Here is a 15,647-nt window from a genome sequence, read left to right as displayed (position 1 = left end):
GCCTCATTTTTATTTTTATTTTTCCATTTAATAAAACTAAAATGATAAGTTGTATAGGGGAATAAATTAAATATATGTTGCCCAAGTTAGTATCTTCTCGGAATGTGTTGGTATGGTGTATCTGCCTTTTTGTTGCTAACATGGAACTGAGGTGTATTTATTACTGTTACTAAGAGCTTCAGGGTATAAGTAAGAATATTTCATTTCTTTATTGCATTACGCTTCAGTATGTGCTGTTTACTTATCAGCTATTAATGTTAGATGCTTCAGAGAAAATGTTAAAATGACAATAATATAAATTTCTTTTCAACTAATAACTGCTGGTTTTTGGTAGCTGTTTTAATTACTGTGAAAGATGTATTTACATGGGCACTCTGTAGGTCTTTGATTTATAGTTCAGAGAATTTAATTCAATCCACTGCAGATACGAATTCTATTTATGACTAGAATGTGTTTTAGTTGACATATAGGCAATAAGCAAGTTGCCATACAAGATGTTGATTAACGAATTCTAGATTCTTCTATAACATATTTCACTATTAACATATTTCTAGATTTACCTGTGTCTATTGGTAGAGCGGTTGATTTATTTTAAAAGATATTTTAATTCTTAGTGATTTGCCATCTTTTTACGTTATTTCCATCTCCTTTGCACTTCTAGGTTATGTGGGTCTGGTAAATCAAGCAATGACTTGCTACCTGAATAGCCTCTTACAAACACTTTTCATGACTCCTGAATTTAGAAATGCGTTATATAAGTGAGTATATATGATTCAGACAGATTCTTACAATTATTATAGTAAGTCTGTCACATTTGTCCTGGTATCTTGTGGTAGGAAACCCTTTTGAATGTGTCCTGTCAAAATTTTGTCTTTTGGATGTTGAAAAGTATCTGAACTTTAATAGCAAACCCTGATTCTGTAGTGGGTAGGGTGATGTAGATAGACAAAGTGCAGAACACAGAAAGGGAATGGAGACATTCCCTGGGGTAGGGGGAAAGATTCATACTTCAAATCAAACCTGCTTAGCTCCTTCTGATGTTACTGCCATATTCGGGTGTTATTGGTGTGGCATGCACAAGCTTTTAAGAAAATATGCCGCATCTAGAAAACAGAAAACTTCATATTAAGTGCTGTTCATGTCTGTATTTCTATAGAAAATGGGTTCAAAATTATTTTGTTAGTGTGTTTGTGATTTAAACGCTTAAAGAAAGCATCATCTTATGTTACAGAAATGGAAAGTGGTTTTGTTGAAGGAGAATTATTTTTGGCTTTCCCTAAGAAACAAGGCTTCAGTTGACCTCTAAGCTGCCAGACATCTTAAAATATTGCTTTGTCTTTTTGAGTAATATTTTAACAGCATTATTAATTGTCAAATACTTTGTTGTGAATAGATGGGAATTTGAGGAATCTGAAGAGGATCCTGTGACGAGCATCCCCTACCAGCTTCAAAGGCTGTTTGTTTTACTGCAGACCAGCAAGAAAAGAGCAATTGAAACAACAGATGTTACACGAAGTTTCGGATGGGACAGTAGTGAGGGTAATTACAGCTATTAAGTTTGTGTGATTCACTTCACCTGTTTCCTTTTGATGGCCTACACTGATGTTGATGGAGGAAAAATACCTAAATAATTAAAACTAATGATTAAAATTGATAGCTTTGCGAAGCATTCTCATGTTGAGTAGATAACGTTGTCATTATTTTCAATTTTGAACAGCGTGGCAGCAACATGATGTACAGGAGCTTTGTAGAGTTATGTTTGATGCTTTGGAGCAAAAATGGAAGCAAACAGAACAGGTAATTGTAACAATACACTTCCAGTAATTCAGGGTGTGGTGGTTCTTGTTTGTTTTTACAGATCCTTGTAAAAAAAAAAAAAAAGAAAAAAGAAAAAGAAAAAACTGATTTTCAAATACAAGATTATTGGCAGGCTTCAGAAGTTGCCATTTTTCTTATGCTGTTCTTATTTCTTACTGGAGTTACACTGCATTTCAGAGTGTTGCTTTTTTTCCTCCAGTTAGAAGTGAAATATTCTGGACTTTGGATATTCTTTATTTGAAGCACAGGAAGTGGTTATGTAACTACTTCAGTCATAACTTTCTCACCAGTGGTATTTTTTAGGTTACTTAGTGGGCCCCTTGCAGCTCGAGCTGCAAAGCTTATGTAACGTGGTTTGAGAAGCTGTTTTGATGCACATTCTCTGCAGAGGTAGATCAGGGAATGTGGGGGGAGAAACAGGAATTGAGAGTTGGATGTCCTGCTAGGAAATGACAATTGTGGCTGTAGCTATGCAGTTAATTTAAAAAGATTTTTTCTTGTAAAACTGAAGAGAGGAAATGTTTTTTTACTTATGTTTAAAGCAGTGTTAAATATCTGTCTGTTTCAGGCCGATCTTATAAATCAGCTGTATCAAGGCAAACTGAAAGACTATGTACGATGTCTAGAATGTGGCTATGAAGGCTGGAGAATCGACACGTACCTGGATATTCCTTTGGTCATCCGTCCATATGGCTCCAACCAGGCGTTTGCTAGCGTGGTGTGTACTATTATGCTGACTAATAGTGCATCCATACACATAGAATACATAATGCGACAGTGGTATAATTTGTTACGTGGTAAGTATCATCCTAGATACTCCATCTTGGGGTGTTCGTCTTTGTGCAGTGAACCAGCTAGCAAGTTCTAGAAGATTTTTTTTTGGCTTATTGGTTTATTTTTTTGTTTTGTTTTTTCTTTTACCCTTCAATGAGTCCTACTGGTGCATGTATAAGGGGAGGGGAAATGCAACTTTATTGCCTTCAGGCTGAAGTAATCAGTTATTTTCTTCCTGATACAATTCTCAGCATTTGCCCGAAATATTTTTTGAGATTCCTAAGTTTTCTTTGGGCTGTTCTCTTTATTGGCACATCTGCTAAATTTTCATAGCTTTATTGAAAGTCTTAGACAAGAACAGAAGATGAACTGAATTTTTAGCTTAATTGCAGTGTTGTTGCTGTGCTTTCTGAAGTTCACTTCTGAAATAAGTGATGATGTTGGCAATTAAATATATTAGTACATTTGTGGAAGCTTTGTTTTTTTTCACTATTCCATGAAAATAAGCTATTGCAAATGGAAATCCACTGCTATGGCTTAAAATGTCTGTAATATGGATGAAGTTGTGAGAGAGAGAGGAAGAACAAATTGAAGTCTTTGGGTAAAGGTTGATTTAAACCATCACATGTTGCATAATTGGCTTACCAGTGTTACTTAGTATATTTCAAGTATTTTTACCTTTTGTCTATAGCATGTTGGCATTTATTTAAGCACTAGTATTCTGTAGTTCTTAACAGCGTTCTGTTAAGAATTGTCAGAATTAGGTTAAGCTGCTTGTAAGCCCAAGGTGCTCTGTATTTCAAATAGCAGTCTTAAGAAGCAGTAAAGGTACGAAAGGCCTTGATCTGATAAAAAGAATTCAATTTAGTAATATCTTTTGAATTCTTTTTTATAGCACTTTAATCTTTTCAGAAACATCCAGCTTTTTAAAGCTGTCTTTTGAGCTGCAGTTCCAGTGATAGTGATGTTTTATATAGATTGCATCATTTTTCACCTTTTAACACATTTCTGGAAATATTCCATAAAGCAGAATTTATTTTAATTTCTATTATTTGATGATGAGATTTTTCAGGTCTATTAAGGAAAGCAATGAAAGCTTTACTTAATCACTGCATTCTGCATTTAACAATTTGTTATATATGTGTCTTCAATTGAGATTACTCTCCTCAGTAGAAAAAGTCTACAGCAGGATGCTGTTTAAAAAGAAAGGCACATATTTGTGCACTTTAAAAAAATACAAGAAGCTTGAACAAAAAAGGACTTAAATATCAGATTACTTTCAGTAGTATTCGATACTTTTCCTGTAAATCAGCCATTATTGGGTTTTCTATATTCCAAGAAAAATTGTTTTAAAGTTTTGTTACAGAGTTACATGGTTGCAATTTGTATTGATGCTTCAGTTTTTGAGCTTTGTTTTTTTAATTCCTACTCTGATTATATTCAGTTGCTTCTCCTCCCTGCACTTGTCATACTTATAGCAGATGTGATTTTTAGTTTTGTAGTCTTCAGCAGTGGGGAGATATGGAGGATACTTGCTTTTGGAGAAGGGAAAAATCGCCTGTTTCTAAATGGAATTCTCTGAAGGTAGTATCCTCCATTGATCCATAGATGATGGTGTTTTAGTAGGCGTAGGCAAAAGGATATAAGTGAGAGATCAAAAACTTCCCACATGCGCTAATAGGGCTTATAGAAGGGAATGTAAAACTTCTTAGACCTTGCTAGTCAGCTCCTGAGGGAACTTGCAGCAGGCGACACAACCCAAGATAGGGGATCTAAGGAGGATACTACCTTCAAAGAACTCTAGTTAGAGGTAAGTGATTTTCCATTACTTTCTAATAAGAGAGAATGGATGTACAAGCATAAAATAAGGTTAATCTATAGAAATGCCACATGAAGTGTATTATCCCACTGTTCGACATTGTGTACTACCAAAAAATGAAGCCGCTTTAAATGTTGTGTTCATTTGTAAATATGTTACTTCTTAAATGAGAACACTGAAGAACTCATTGGAAGGATGTTAGGATTTTTTTATTACCTAAATGAAATAATTTTTAAAACATTTATCTTTGAGTTCTACATTTTGAGTTTTTTTCTGATTCCTTATTCCCCAAGTTCATGTCATATACTACAGTAGCACAGCTGTAAACCTACTTGGGCACTGAGGTCTTGTCAGTACCTATCTTGGGATTGTTCTTTTTCATTAACTATCTGTATAGTTTTAAGAGCATGGTTTAGAAAACCAGAACTGGTCTCTTTGACACCAATAGAGATACAGACAAAGTATATAGCTTCTTATTTTAAATGGGTAAACAAAGGCAACACTTAACACATTGATTTTGTAGAAAGTTGTCTGCCTGAATTTGATAGTGTCAGTAGACTGAACCTAAAAATTTATGTATATGTATGTATTTCTTTTTTTTACTTTAAGCCATAAAAATTTTGCAGATGAAAAAGTAGCTGAGAGAGGAGTGGATTCAGTGAGGAACCAGCTGATGTGCTGTAATTGTTACTAGAAAGCAGTGGAGTCACAGAATGGCTTGGGTTGGAAGAGTGTTAAAGATACCCAATGCCAAACTCCCTGCTATGGGCAGGGTTCCTACCCTAGACCAGGCTGCCCAGGGCCCCATACAACCTGGCCTTGAACACCTCCAAGGTTGGGGCATCCATAACTTATTTGGGCAAAAATGGTTGGTAACTAGCAGTGATAACAGTATTCTGAAGAAATGGCAAATACAGTAGTGTTTTTAGGGGTCATTATCTGTTACTTTTTTACTGAAGGTTTAAGTATGGGTGCTAGTAGATTATTTATTTATTTATTTATTTATTGAGCAGAGATGAGTTAGAAATACTTTTCTGTGAACTTGCTTTGTATGTGGTGATATGGCCAAACTAGGGAAGAATAGTAAGAATATGGATGTGTGATGTTTACTTTTATTTAATGTCTTAGAAATCTAAGCTAGGCTACTAAGGTCTTCTTATTTTTTGCTGGGTTTATTGGCCATGGAAAAACTATATGAGCTTGAAAAATCTGAGGTGGAAATTTAAGCTTTGCTTAATTGTTAATCATTATGCATCTTCTCATAAAGATTCTAATGTTTCTGTTCACAGATATTAAATAAATGCAAGCAGTAAGATCTGTTAGTATCAAACTACAAACTATGTTATGATGCATTTCTCTTTAGAAATCTAAATTTTAAATACCTGTCTTTAGCCACACAAAAATTAGTTTGAACTGTTTGTTATTGCATTTTACTATGCTGAAAGTTAAAGCATCAATAACTAGAGATAGCCCAGAAGTTCCTTCCAGCCTGTGTTCTCTTGTTTCAGTGAAGTACGAGAAAGATGAAATAGCCTTTTTTATACAAATCTATTACTTCATCTCCTATGGTGCCTTTCGGAGTGTATACACACTGGGAATGTTAGAAATGTTTAGTAGTTCTGAGAATTCCTAAGGGTTACCTCTTCAAAGGTAACAGTTACAAAATTGGCAGGAGGGAGGCATTGTGGATTGCACAATATAGAATTTTTGACTAGTTTTTTGTATAAACGATCACTAATAAGAATATTTAGAATCATATTAATAAATGTTCTAACGTTTTAATCAATACTGATTTTGGTTTAAAGATTACATTGTAGAAAATTGGAAGAGATATAAATGAATAATCTTGAGGTACAGCGATGTTAATCATATAACAGTTGAAAAACAGATGGATAGTTGTATAGCTCAAAAATAATCAAGTTCTGAGGAGCTTTAATATTAAAAGCACAGCTCACAATATGTGTGGTAAACAGTGAAACCACTAAGTCACGTAATGACATTTCATTCAGTTTTCAAAAATCTGAAGGAAGTATCCAAATTTGTTCTGTGAATTTTCTGATTTCAGTGATTCAGGTGATTTGTGTGTGTTTTTAACTTTATCATAAAGTTATTTATACCTGTATTGTAAAAGATCTTCCAAATTCAGGTAACCTCTTTTTATTATTAGGAAGAAGCACTGCATGCTTTCATTCAGCCTGAGATTCTTGATGGCCCCAATCAGTATTTTTGTGAGCGATGTAAGAAGAAATGTGATGCAAGAAAGGTAAGCACTGTCCAGGTCATTTGTGAAAATTACATTTGCTAAGTAATAGTCTTAACAATGGTAGCATAATCTTCTCTTTGCTTTGTTTAGGGCCTGCGGTTCTTGCATTTTCCATATCTGTTGACATTACAACTGAAGAGATTCGATTTTGATTATACCACTATGCACAGAATTAAGCTGAATGATCGTATGACTTTTCCTGAGGAGTTAGACATGAGTATCTTCATAGATGTTGAAGATGAGGTAAGGGTTTTTGTTTTAGAGAAAAGTAGTCTTCAGTTTTCTTGAAGTTTCTTGTTAAGGAAATTCAAGGGTTGACTTACTAAGCCCATTTTAGCTTTCATTTACATAAAATTTTCTTTAGCTGTCGCCATGTATTAATTGGAAGTTTTCCGATCTGTCTGAAGATTTTTGTTATTTTGTAATGGAAGCGTGTTCTCTAATTCATGTTAGGGTCTCCATGCTTCCATTAAGATAGTTCCGATTTACCTTATTAGGCCCAGCACTGCCAGCCAGTTGAGTGGGGAAATTATCCTGCTCTCCTCCACGCTGTTGCAGCCTCACCTCAAGTACTGTGTGCATTTTTGAGTTCCACAGTATAATGAAAGACACAAACTAGTAGAGAGCATCCAAAGGAAGTTAACAGAGATGGTGGAGGATCTAGAGGACAAGGTGTAAAAGGAGCTACTGAGGTCCCTTGGTCCCTTTCAAATCTGATATTCTATAATGTCTTAATGAGCAATTTAAAAATATGTCTCAAATCTTTGTACAAATCTAGAGTGAAATGTGTATAAGCGTGAATCTGTTTTGTTTACAACAGGTAAGGTAAAAGTTTTGAAACCAAATACTGGAAGATAGTCCAGAAAGCGTGAATTAATTTCTTCCCTCTGGGAGGAAAAGAAATTCACTCCTGTTTTTCTCTAGTTTTGGTCAAAATTTGTTTTGTGCCATTACATTCTGCAAGAAGTATTTAATGTGCCTGACAGTGAGAACATTGTTACTTTACAGTCACAAAAAAGATGTTATCATTTACCCGTGAGGGAACTCCTGTTTGTGTAGTGGTGTAAGAAAAATACTACATTAGTATGCAAATGAAAGTATTTTGTCTCTGTTTAAAAAGAAACAAAAAAACCCACCACGAGCAAAAAAAAACCTCTGCAGTTTACATAGTATAATTTGTAAACAAGTCCACACCAACGTTAATGGAGAGTCAGATGAGAATGATTGATATGGGAGGACTGGAGACTGTTATCAACTGTTAGAAAATTAAAAGAATTTTCCAGAGTAAAGACAATCAGGAGATAGCATTTCTTATATTTAATCAACTTGTATTTAATGCACTGCCTTTGTATTGTGGGTGACATCTTGCTTGTAAGTTATTAGAAGAGTAATGTGTCTTCTACTGAACTCTGTCCATTCAGTTGGTACGGAAAGCGTTCAGTTGTGAATGAAAATAGTCCTGGTTGAATCACTTGTAATTAATGTGTGTCTGCTATAACAGCATTTTTTCATCTGCTGTTAGTCTTAAGAGTAGTTGAATAAACTTTGTAAATGGAATAGGGTAGTAACCGATGTAAGCTTGCCAAGTAATTTCCGTTTGGTTTCATGCAGGATGTGAAAGTACTGATCTAAGAGGAAGACTAAATATACTCTGACAGAAATAAATTGGTTCTTTGCATTGATTTGCAGGTGCCTTTAGTATTTTGATTTTTCATTATTTTACAGATTTTAATTTGTAGTTCTCAAACGTTGTGATTTCTTGTTCCACATGATTTTAAATGTTATATAATGTTTATTTTTAAGAAGTCTCCTCAGACTGAGAGTTGCACTGATAGCGGAGCAGAAAATGAAGGCAGTTGTCACAGTGACCAGATGAGCAATGATTTTTCTAATGATGATGGAGTTGATGAAGGAATCTGCCTGGAAAGCAACAGTGCAGCAGAAAGAATTGCTAAAGTTGGCAGTGAAAAGGTATGTTTAGAAATGTACTGAAACCGGTTGGTATGGATTTAACTTGTTTTGCAGGAGCCTATATAATGCTCGGTTTTGGATTTATGACTAGAACAGTGCTGATAACACACAAGTGTTTTAGCTGATCATGAACAGTTGTTATACAGTGCTGAGTTGACCTGAATGACTAGAGTTTCCATGCCATCTAATATCTGATGTTACCTTCGACTGTTAAAGCTGAGTTTGTTCTTTACTTGGAAGCTGACTGGGCATTGATCTGCTGATGGGAGGTAGCGAGTGCTACTTCTGTCTTCTTTCCTTCAGTTACTAAACCGTCATCTCCACCTACAAGTTTTCTTACTTTCACTCTTTGGATTCTTTCCAGCATCTCTCTCAGGGAGAGCAGAGAGTGACTGAATGATTTGTTGAGTTGCTGATGGGGGTCAGTCCAACACAAATGTAAATAATAATACGTATAAAGAATTGTTTCTTTAAAAAAAGGCTGCATTTTTATTCAAATTAAAGAAAAACAAAAAATGGACACTACAGTAAAGGAAAGCATGCAGCTGATTTGGAGAGCACAGAAGAGTAGAGGTCTTTGCAACTTGTCAGACCAAGGATTTCTAGTTAACTTGTTTTGGGAACAGAAGCTCAAGTTGAAGATGTTCTTCATGTAAACAGTGTTTTATTTTGGAGACTGTATTCAAAAGCATGCTGCTTTAGCAGCGTTTGCTGCAAAAGTATCTTAATTTAGCAAGAAAAATCGGGAATTTTTCTCTGGTTTCTTCGGAATCAAAAGCCCTCATAGTTTATATTTTCAGAGTCTGTATTTTTCAGCCTGAGTATTATTTTCAGTAGTGCTGATGCTGATTTCATCTCTTGTTGTGTTATTCTGCTGTTTCCTTCTAGGGATGGTGGTAGTTACTGTAGGTTTCTGTTATTGTCTGTTTTTACATTCAGAGTTTGTTCTGAAAAGTGATACGTTGACTGACTTAATGCATTAATGCTGTCTCAAAAACCACGTTTCTGTGTCTTAAGTTTTTTTCTTTTTTTTCCCTTCCTCCAACTCTCTTCTGCAGCCAAAGGAATTTCTCTGTATTTCTTTTATTAAATACTCCTGTATAGTATTTAGCATATTGGAGTTGAAACTATGTCTGTTGCAGTAATGCATTTCTCTTTCACAGGTATCCTTTGTAACATACGACTGTTTATATGCTTGAGTTAATGTGATTGTTTTAAAATACTTCTAAAATAATTTGCTTACCTTTTCTTATGGTATTTTACCACACCTTTTTTCTCTCTGCAGAGTTCTTTACTGTATGAACTCTTCTCTGTTATGGTCCATTCTGGAAGTGCTGCTGGTGGCCATTACTACGCCTGTATAAAGTCTTTTAGTGATGATCAGTGGTACAGCTTTAATGATCAACATGTTAGCAAGGTAAAACTAATACTTTCATTGTCTTAGGTCCATGTAAATGAATCAATGCAATTTTATTTTTCATGTGACTTTTCACCTGCATTTAACAGAGCTGTTGCACTCTGTAGTTTGTTGGTGTATCATTTTTATTTTGAATCAAGGGGTGAAGAGTAGCAGGATTTTTACTCATTTTTCCTTATCTCCAATTGCCTCTCTCCCCTTCCAGTTTTGTTTGCCACACACTGTTGGTGCTGGTTACAGATCTTAGCCCCTACCTCTTTGAAGCAAGAGCCTTTTTATTTCTATTCTCCCCACGCTCCTCCTGAATTTTTGCACTGCACTCAAAGTCACAGCATGCAGGCAGCAGCATATGTGGGTTAGAGTGCAAACATTGTTTCACAGCTGTCAGTTACACTGTGAAACCAGTTCTCTATAGTCTTGATAGTTGCAAGTCAGTTTGCATTTTAGTCCATTGTCTGAGGCATGATCTGTTTTTTTGCTCAAACTGTGCAGTAAAACCGGCCTGCAGCGCTGGTTGTCTGGAGAGTATCACAGCTGAGTCTACCTGGTTCAGCTGACTCTGAGATGTGAGGTCATCTGTGTTCTGATTCAGTCCATGTGATAGGAACAATTGGTCTGTAGCTTTTCCTTGATGCATTTATCTTTCTTTCAGTTTCCTTGTGTTACCCTCTGTTTTCTGTTTAAGTAAAATATAGCACATTCTTTCCATAGCAATTTAAGTGTAGTAGCTCTCTCTATTAAGAGAAAGGTTGTAAAAAACAGGCTCCATTATCCCAGACTTTATGGTCCGTTCTCATGCCATGCCAATAAGATCTTGATGCTGAGCAAGAGATGATTTAAACAGAAGCCTTTATTCACATACATGCTGGATTTAGAGTTTGGCCTTCCTATATAGCTGAAAATACTTCCTTGCTTAGAGAAGTGCATTTGTAGATCTGTTAGATACATTGTATAATGAAGAGGCTGATCACATTGAAACAGATTTTTTTTGTTCCACCCCATAAAAAAGCAGATCCTGAAATATTTTTTATATAATAGTAATTAATATTGTGTTAATATGTAAGGCCATCTTTCATAATGAGAATAAATGCGTACTGATTATCACAAGTTTCTCAAATAATAATTTAATTGATTTTTCTGTTAGATAACTCAGGAAGATATTAAGAAAACATATGGTGGGTCTTCAGGAAGCAGAGGCTATTATTCCAGTGCTTTTGCTAGGTAAGTCTTACAGCACTGCATTGGTTTCTGGTGGCTGATGTAAGCAAAGGAATGGCTGAAGACTCACGTGATTAACAGATTAGCTTGAAAATAAAAGTTGATACTCCAAGTGATGTTAAAAGCTATCGTGACTGCTGTTTAAGATCATTTAAAATAACAACATGTTTACTTTTGAAATCCTCCCTTTGGTTTGAACGCTGCTAAGATTAGTGCAATATAACTTTTACTGGTAGTAATGAGGAAATAAATGAGGTTTTGAAATGAGCAGTGTCCTCCTATCTGATAATTTCAGGTAAATATTCTTTTTCTCCACCAGCTCCACAAATGCGTATATGCTAATATATAGACTGAAGGATCCAGCAAGGAATGCAAGTAAGTATGTTTTGCAGATTCTATTTTGGAGTAGGGAAACGTTTATATGTGAATGAGAGTTCTTATTTTTGCTGGGGAAGGAGGCTGGTGGTGTTATGTTGTCGTTTTTTTAAATGTTAGCTGAAATAGCTTTCAAATAGGGGACCCTTCTTTTACAGCTTTCCATTACTCTCTTAACTGTAAGCCTTTATGATCATTGTATGGCCATCATGATTTTATTTACTTTTATATTATGGATTTGAATGCCTTTTATGCTGGATGACAATGAACTGAGGTGCTGTACTAGTGCCATACTTGGTAGCGGAACAAAATATTTTTTCTTCACTTAAAAATGAGTCACGTGAACTTCCTGCCAACTAAATTATACATGTTATGATCAGCCTTTGCTTTTAGCGTCCTAGCAGGCAAGGTAATATGAATTATAGGGCAAGACAGATTTGAGATCTCGTGTTCTTTTTTGTTCCTTACATCTGATTTAATGCACCAAGGTTTAGAAGATGCCCAGCACTGTATATAGTAGCTGACAGGTTGATTTTCTTTGAAATGTGTCCCAGTGAAGAATGAAGATTCTCTTTGGATTCAAAACTAGAATCCGTCTTTGGAGACTTGATTCAGTAATTGACTAATTTCATAGGGAATTAGATTGTTCTTGTTACTAACAACCGTCCACCTTCAGAATTTGTTTCTTTCGTGGAAGTTATAAAAATGTGTTTTATTTTCTTAGAAACAGTTGTATTTCTCAGTTAAAATCTGGTTGACTTTTGGAGCAACACTTGTTGTTTGCCAAGGGAAATAGTTCATTTTGGCTCCATTTAAATCTTGAAAAAGGGAACAGGATGTGATTTAGTGTGAAATTTAGTTGGAGATTTTGTTTGTTTTTTTAACTTGTTCTGGCTTTTTTTTTCTGGCAGAGTTTCTTGAGTCACATGAGTATCCTGACCATATTAAGCAATTGGTACGGAAAGAGAGAGAATTGGAAGAGCAAGAAAAGAGGCAACGGGAAATTGAGCGCAACACTTGCAAGGTTAGCATTTCTACTGAATAATACGGCAGTCATTTCCCATGTATTGCTTCAGCAATTAGTTGTAATTTGTTGTTACATGGCAAAGATTCTTGTAATAAATGTATATCTAAATTGTACATCTACTGGAATCTTGTACACGGTGGAGGGACCCATTAGAGGTAATAACTGGAGGTTCTTGTTGACTTCATACCTTCCTTGTGAATATGAACTAGTGTTTAAAAGAAAACCCTCTAGCTCACTATCACCTGATTTCAGCACAATGAAATGCCATGTGTTGACAGTTTCATTCTATGGAATCTTTTCGTGTTGTGACCCTTTGAGTTCTGGATTGCTGTTTTATGTGGATTGAAACAAATAATTTAGCAGAAAGGGAGAAAATTTTTCTTCTGACAACAAATTAGATAACTACAAAATATGGCATTTATGATTTACAAGCATGTCTGTTACCCAGTCAGATTCAACTGGTTTTATTGGAAGGTTTCCTACATCTGTAAAATGTGCATAACATCATAAAGGATTTTCACATTTGTTCTTCCTATGCACATTTTGGTTCGATTTCAGAGGGAAAGTTTTAACTTTCAGTTTGTATTCTGTCTGAAGTTTAAAGGTAGTCTGGTCATTGATGTTATTCAAACATCAGCTTGCAAGAAATTACATATATTCCTTCATCAGTATATTCCTTCATCAGTATATGTATTCAAAGATGTGTGTACACAAATATATGTATGTAAATAGCAGGATATCTACATGTATACACACAGTGCTATCTGCTGTGCAATTTGTGTTTTCTGTCTGCAGCTATACAACCAGCTGAAGGGAAGCTTTCCTACAGCTGAAATGGAGCTGAGGATATGTTTTAGATAGTTTGTAAATTAATCTATTTTAATATGCACGGTAATTTAAACTACTGTTGTGTTAATGTTTTCTTTATTTTGTTTCATAGATTAAATTGTTCTGTATGCATCCAACAAAACAAATAATGATGGAGAACAAATTAGAAGTTCATAAGGATAGAACACTAAAGGAGGCTGTGGGAATAGCTTACAAGGTATGCTATGCATGTTAGAATATTAAAATTATTAGATGTAATTTTTCGGCTGCCATGTTTAAATTTCTGGTGCTGTAGGAGTGTTTGCTGTCTTGTTTGTTGGTTTGTCTTTCCATTTTGAAGAGGAGTTCTAGTTGGAAGTATTGACTGACTCATCTGTTGTTAGCTGTCAGATGATGTCTGTTGGGGGTGATACAGCCAGCCCTTTAAAAGTGACGCTTATTCTAAAATCACAGTGGGAACTTCTGCTAGGCTCTCCATAGCCTCAGTAAGTTGAAAGAATTCTGATCATTTATATTAGTATTTTATTAAGAATTTTGCAATGGATTTATAGTGAGAGAATAATTTCAAGAAACTCCCTGCATAGCTAATATAGTAATATCTGTAGGCACTGCTTTGGTGTTGATCTTTGCATTTTACAAAGAGCTGAAGGAGTGTATTTTTGCTCACCTACTCTTCAGTTCTTGACATATGCCTCTTTGGTGGAATACAGGCAGGGCCATATGGATTTGGAATAATTTAACATGATGTTTCTCTAGGATGCATGGGAGATTAGTGCACTTAACCTCATCAAACCACTAAGATGCTGTTTGGTATCTGATATACTGCATGTTTTCATATAGTTATATACTTCCCAAATTCCCCCTTTTTCTGGATTGTGGTGCAGGCTTCTGTAGCTGTATTTATGATCTGTGTATAACATCTATTGTGAATGTACGTGCTTTTTTTAAACACAGTAGATTAAATGATGAATGTGTGTACACTGAGATTTCTAGCTTACAAGGGAAGATCTAAACCCACAAAAAAGTATTTATGAAATCATATTTCTTTCTTTTTGATTGCTTAGCTGATGGATTTAGAAGAGGCCGTCCCTTTAGATTGCTGCCGTCTTGTCAAATATGATGAATTCCATGACTACTTGGAACGATCTTACGAAGGCGAAGAGGATACACCAATGGGTTTATTACTCGGAGGTGTCAAATCAACGTACATGTTTGACTTACTGTTGGAAACAAGAAGACCTGACCAAATTTTCCAGTGCTATAAGCCTGGTGGTAAGTCACACAATTACGTACAGACAAAGGTAGAGGAAACAGATGTATTACATGGTGACAGGAAAACAAGCCTTGGATAATATAGAACAGTTTTGCCTCTGGCATTAAAATGAATTTCTGAAATTGTACACCTTTTCAAATTCAGTGCTGTTTGCATGTGTTTAATGAGAGTCCCTAACCAGTATATCAGACAACAGTATGCTTATTTTTTTTTGCCTTTGGAATTTTCTTGATATAGCTGTGGTTTTTTTCTCCTCATCCCTACAGAGGTCATGGTAAAGGTTCACGTAGTTGACCTGAAGACTGAATCTGTTGCTCCTCCAATAAGCGTACGTGCTTATTTGAATCAGACAGTTTCAGAATTCAAACAGCTAATTTCTAAGGTAATTTATCATTGTTGAGGAATATGTATTACAGAGTTTTCATTTATTCTTGCTCTGAGAATGTATAGTAACTTTAACTATAACGAGACCTTGCTCCCTTTCCAGCTCATTCGTACTGTGTGTCATGTAAGATTTGTTTAGTTGTTGCAGTTGAGCTTGTCTGTTTACTCATTACTGCTAAAAAGAGCAGTCTCCTTGATCTGTCTGTAGCTGTACCCTGGCTTTTGCACGGTTAGCTACTGTCTGGCCCTGTTGTTTACAAATTTACTGGATAATCTACTTCTTGGAGAAGCTGAAGAGTCAAGCAGATATTCTTTAGAACTAGTAAATTCAATCACCCCAGTAAGTTATTGTCTCAATAGCAGAATTGATGAATCCTTTAACCATATCACCGATACAATGTGCAACTTCTTCCACAGACTCCAGTAATGGAAGATGTCCACAGGTGACCATAAGCTCCCCACAAACCCTCCTTTTCATCC

At 35.4% G+C, this 15,647-nt stretch overlaps 1 protein-coding gene across 4 annotated transcripts in view; it reads left to right on the top strand.

Moving 5' to 3' along the window:
- The window catches only part of USP47 (ubiquitin specific peptidase 47), a 48,907-nt gene that overhangs the window by 21,231 nt on the left and 12,029 nt on the right, over positions 1–15,647 (top strand). For 2 of the 4 annotated variants that reach the window (XM_072336937.1, XM_072336935.1), the window contains 14 exons: positions 662–758; positions 1,394–1,539; positions 1,718–1,797; positions 2,387–2,536; positions 6,579–6,674; positions 6,765–6,917; positions 8,478–8,645; positions 9,931–10,062; positions 11,207–11,283; positions 11,600–11,655; positions 12,567–12,679; positions 13,623–13,727; positions 14,575–14,782; positions 15,050–15,165. In XM_072336937.1, the coding sequence (XP_072193038.1) occupies positions 662–758; positions 1,394–1,539; positions 1,718–1,797; positions 2,387–2,536; positions 6,579–6,674; positions 6,765–6,917; positions 8,478–8,645; positions 9,931–10,062; positions 11,207–11,283; positions 11,600–11,655; positions 12,567–12,679; positions 13,623–13,727; positions 14,575–14,782; positions 15,050–15,165 (1,697 nt within the window). The remainder of the gene's footprint in view (positions 1–661; positions 759–1,393; positions 1,540–1,717; positions 1,798–2,386; positions 2,537–6,578; positions 6,675–6,764; positions 6,918–8,477; positions 8,646–9,930; positions 10,063–11,206; positions 11,284–11,599; positions 11,656–12,566; positions 12,680–13,622; positions 13,728–14,574; positions 14,783–15,049; positions 15,166–15,647) is intronic. The other 2 variants (XM_072336936.1, XM_072336934.1) reach the window with 1 other exon arrangement.

The sequence above is a fragment of the Excalfactoria chinensis genome, chromosome 5 (assembly GCF_039878825.1).
Source record: "Excalfactoria chinensis isolate bCotChi1 chromosome 5, bCotChi1.hap2, whole genome shotgun sequence".
Taxonomy (NCBI): domain Eukaryota; kingdom Metazoa; phylum Chordata; class Aves; order Galliformes; family Phasianidae; genus Excalfactoria; species Excalfactoria chinensis.
This window is presented reverse-complemented; position numbering and strand designations above follow the sequence as displayed.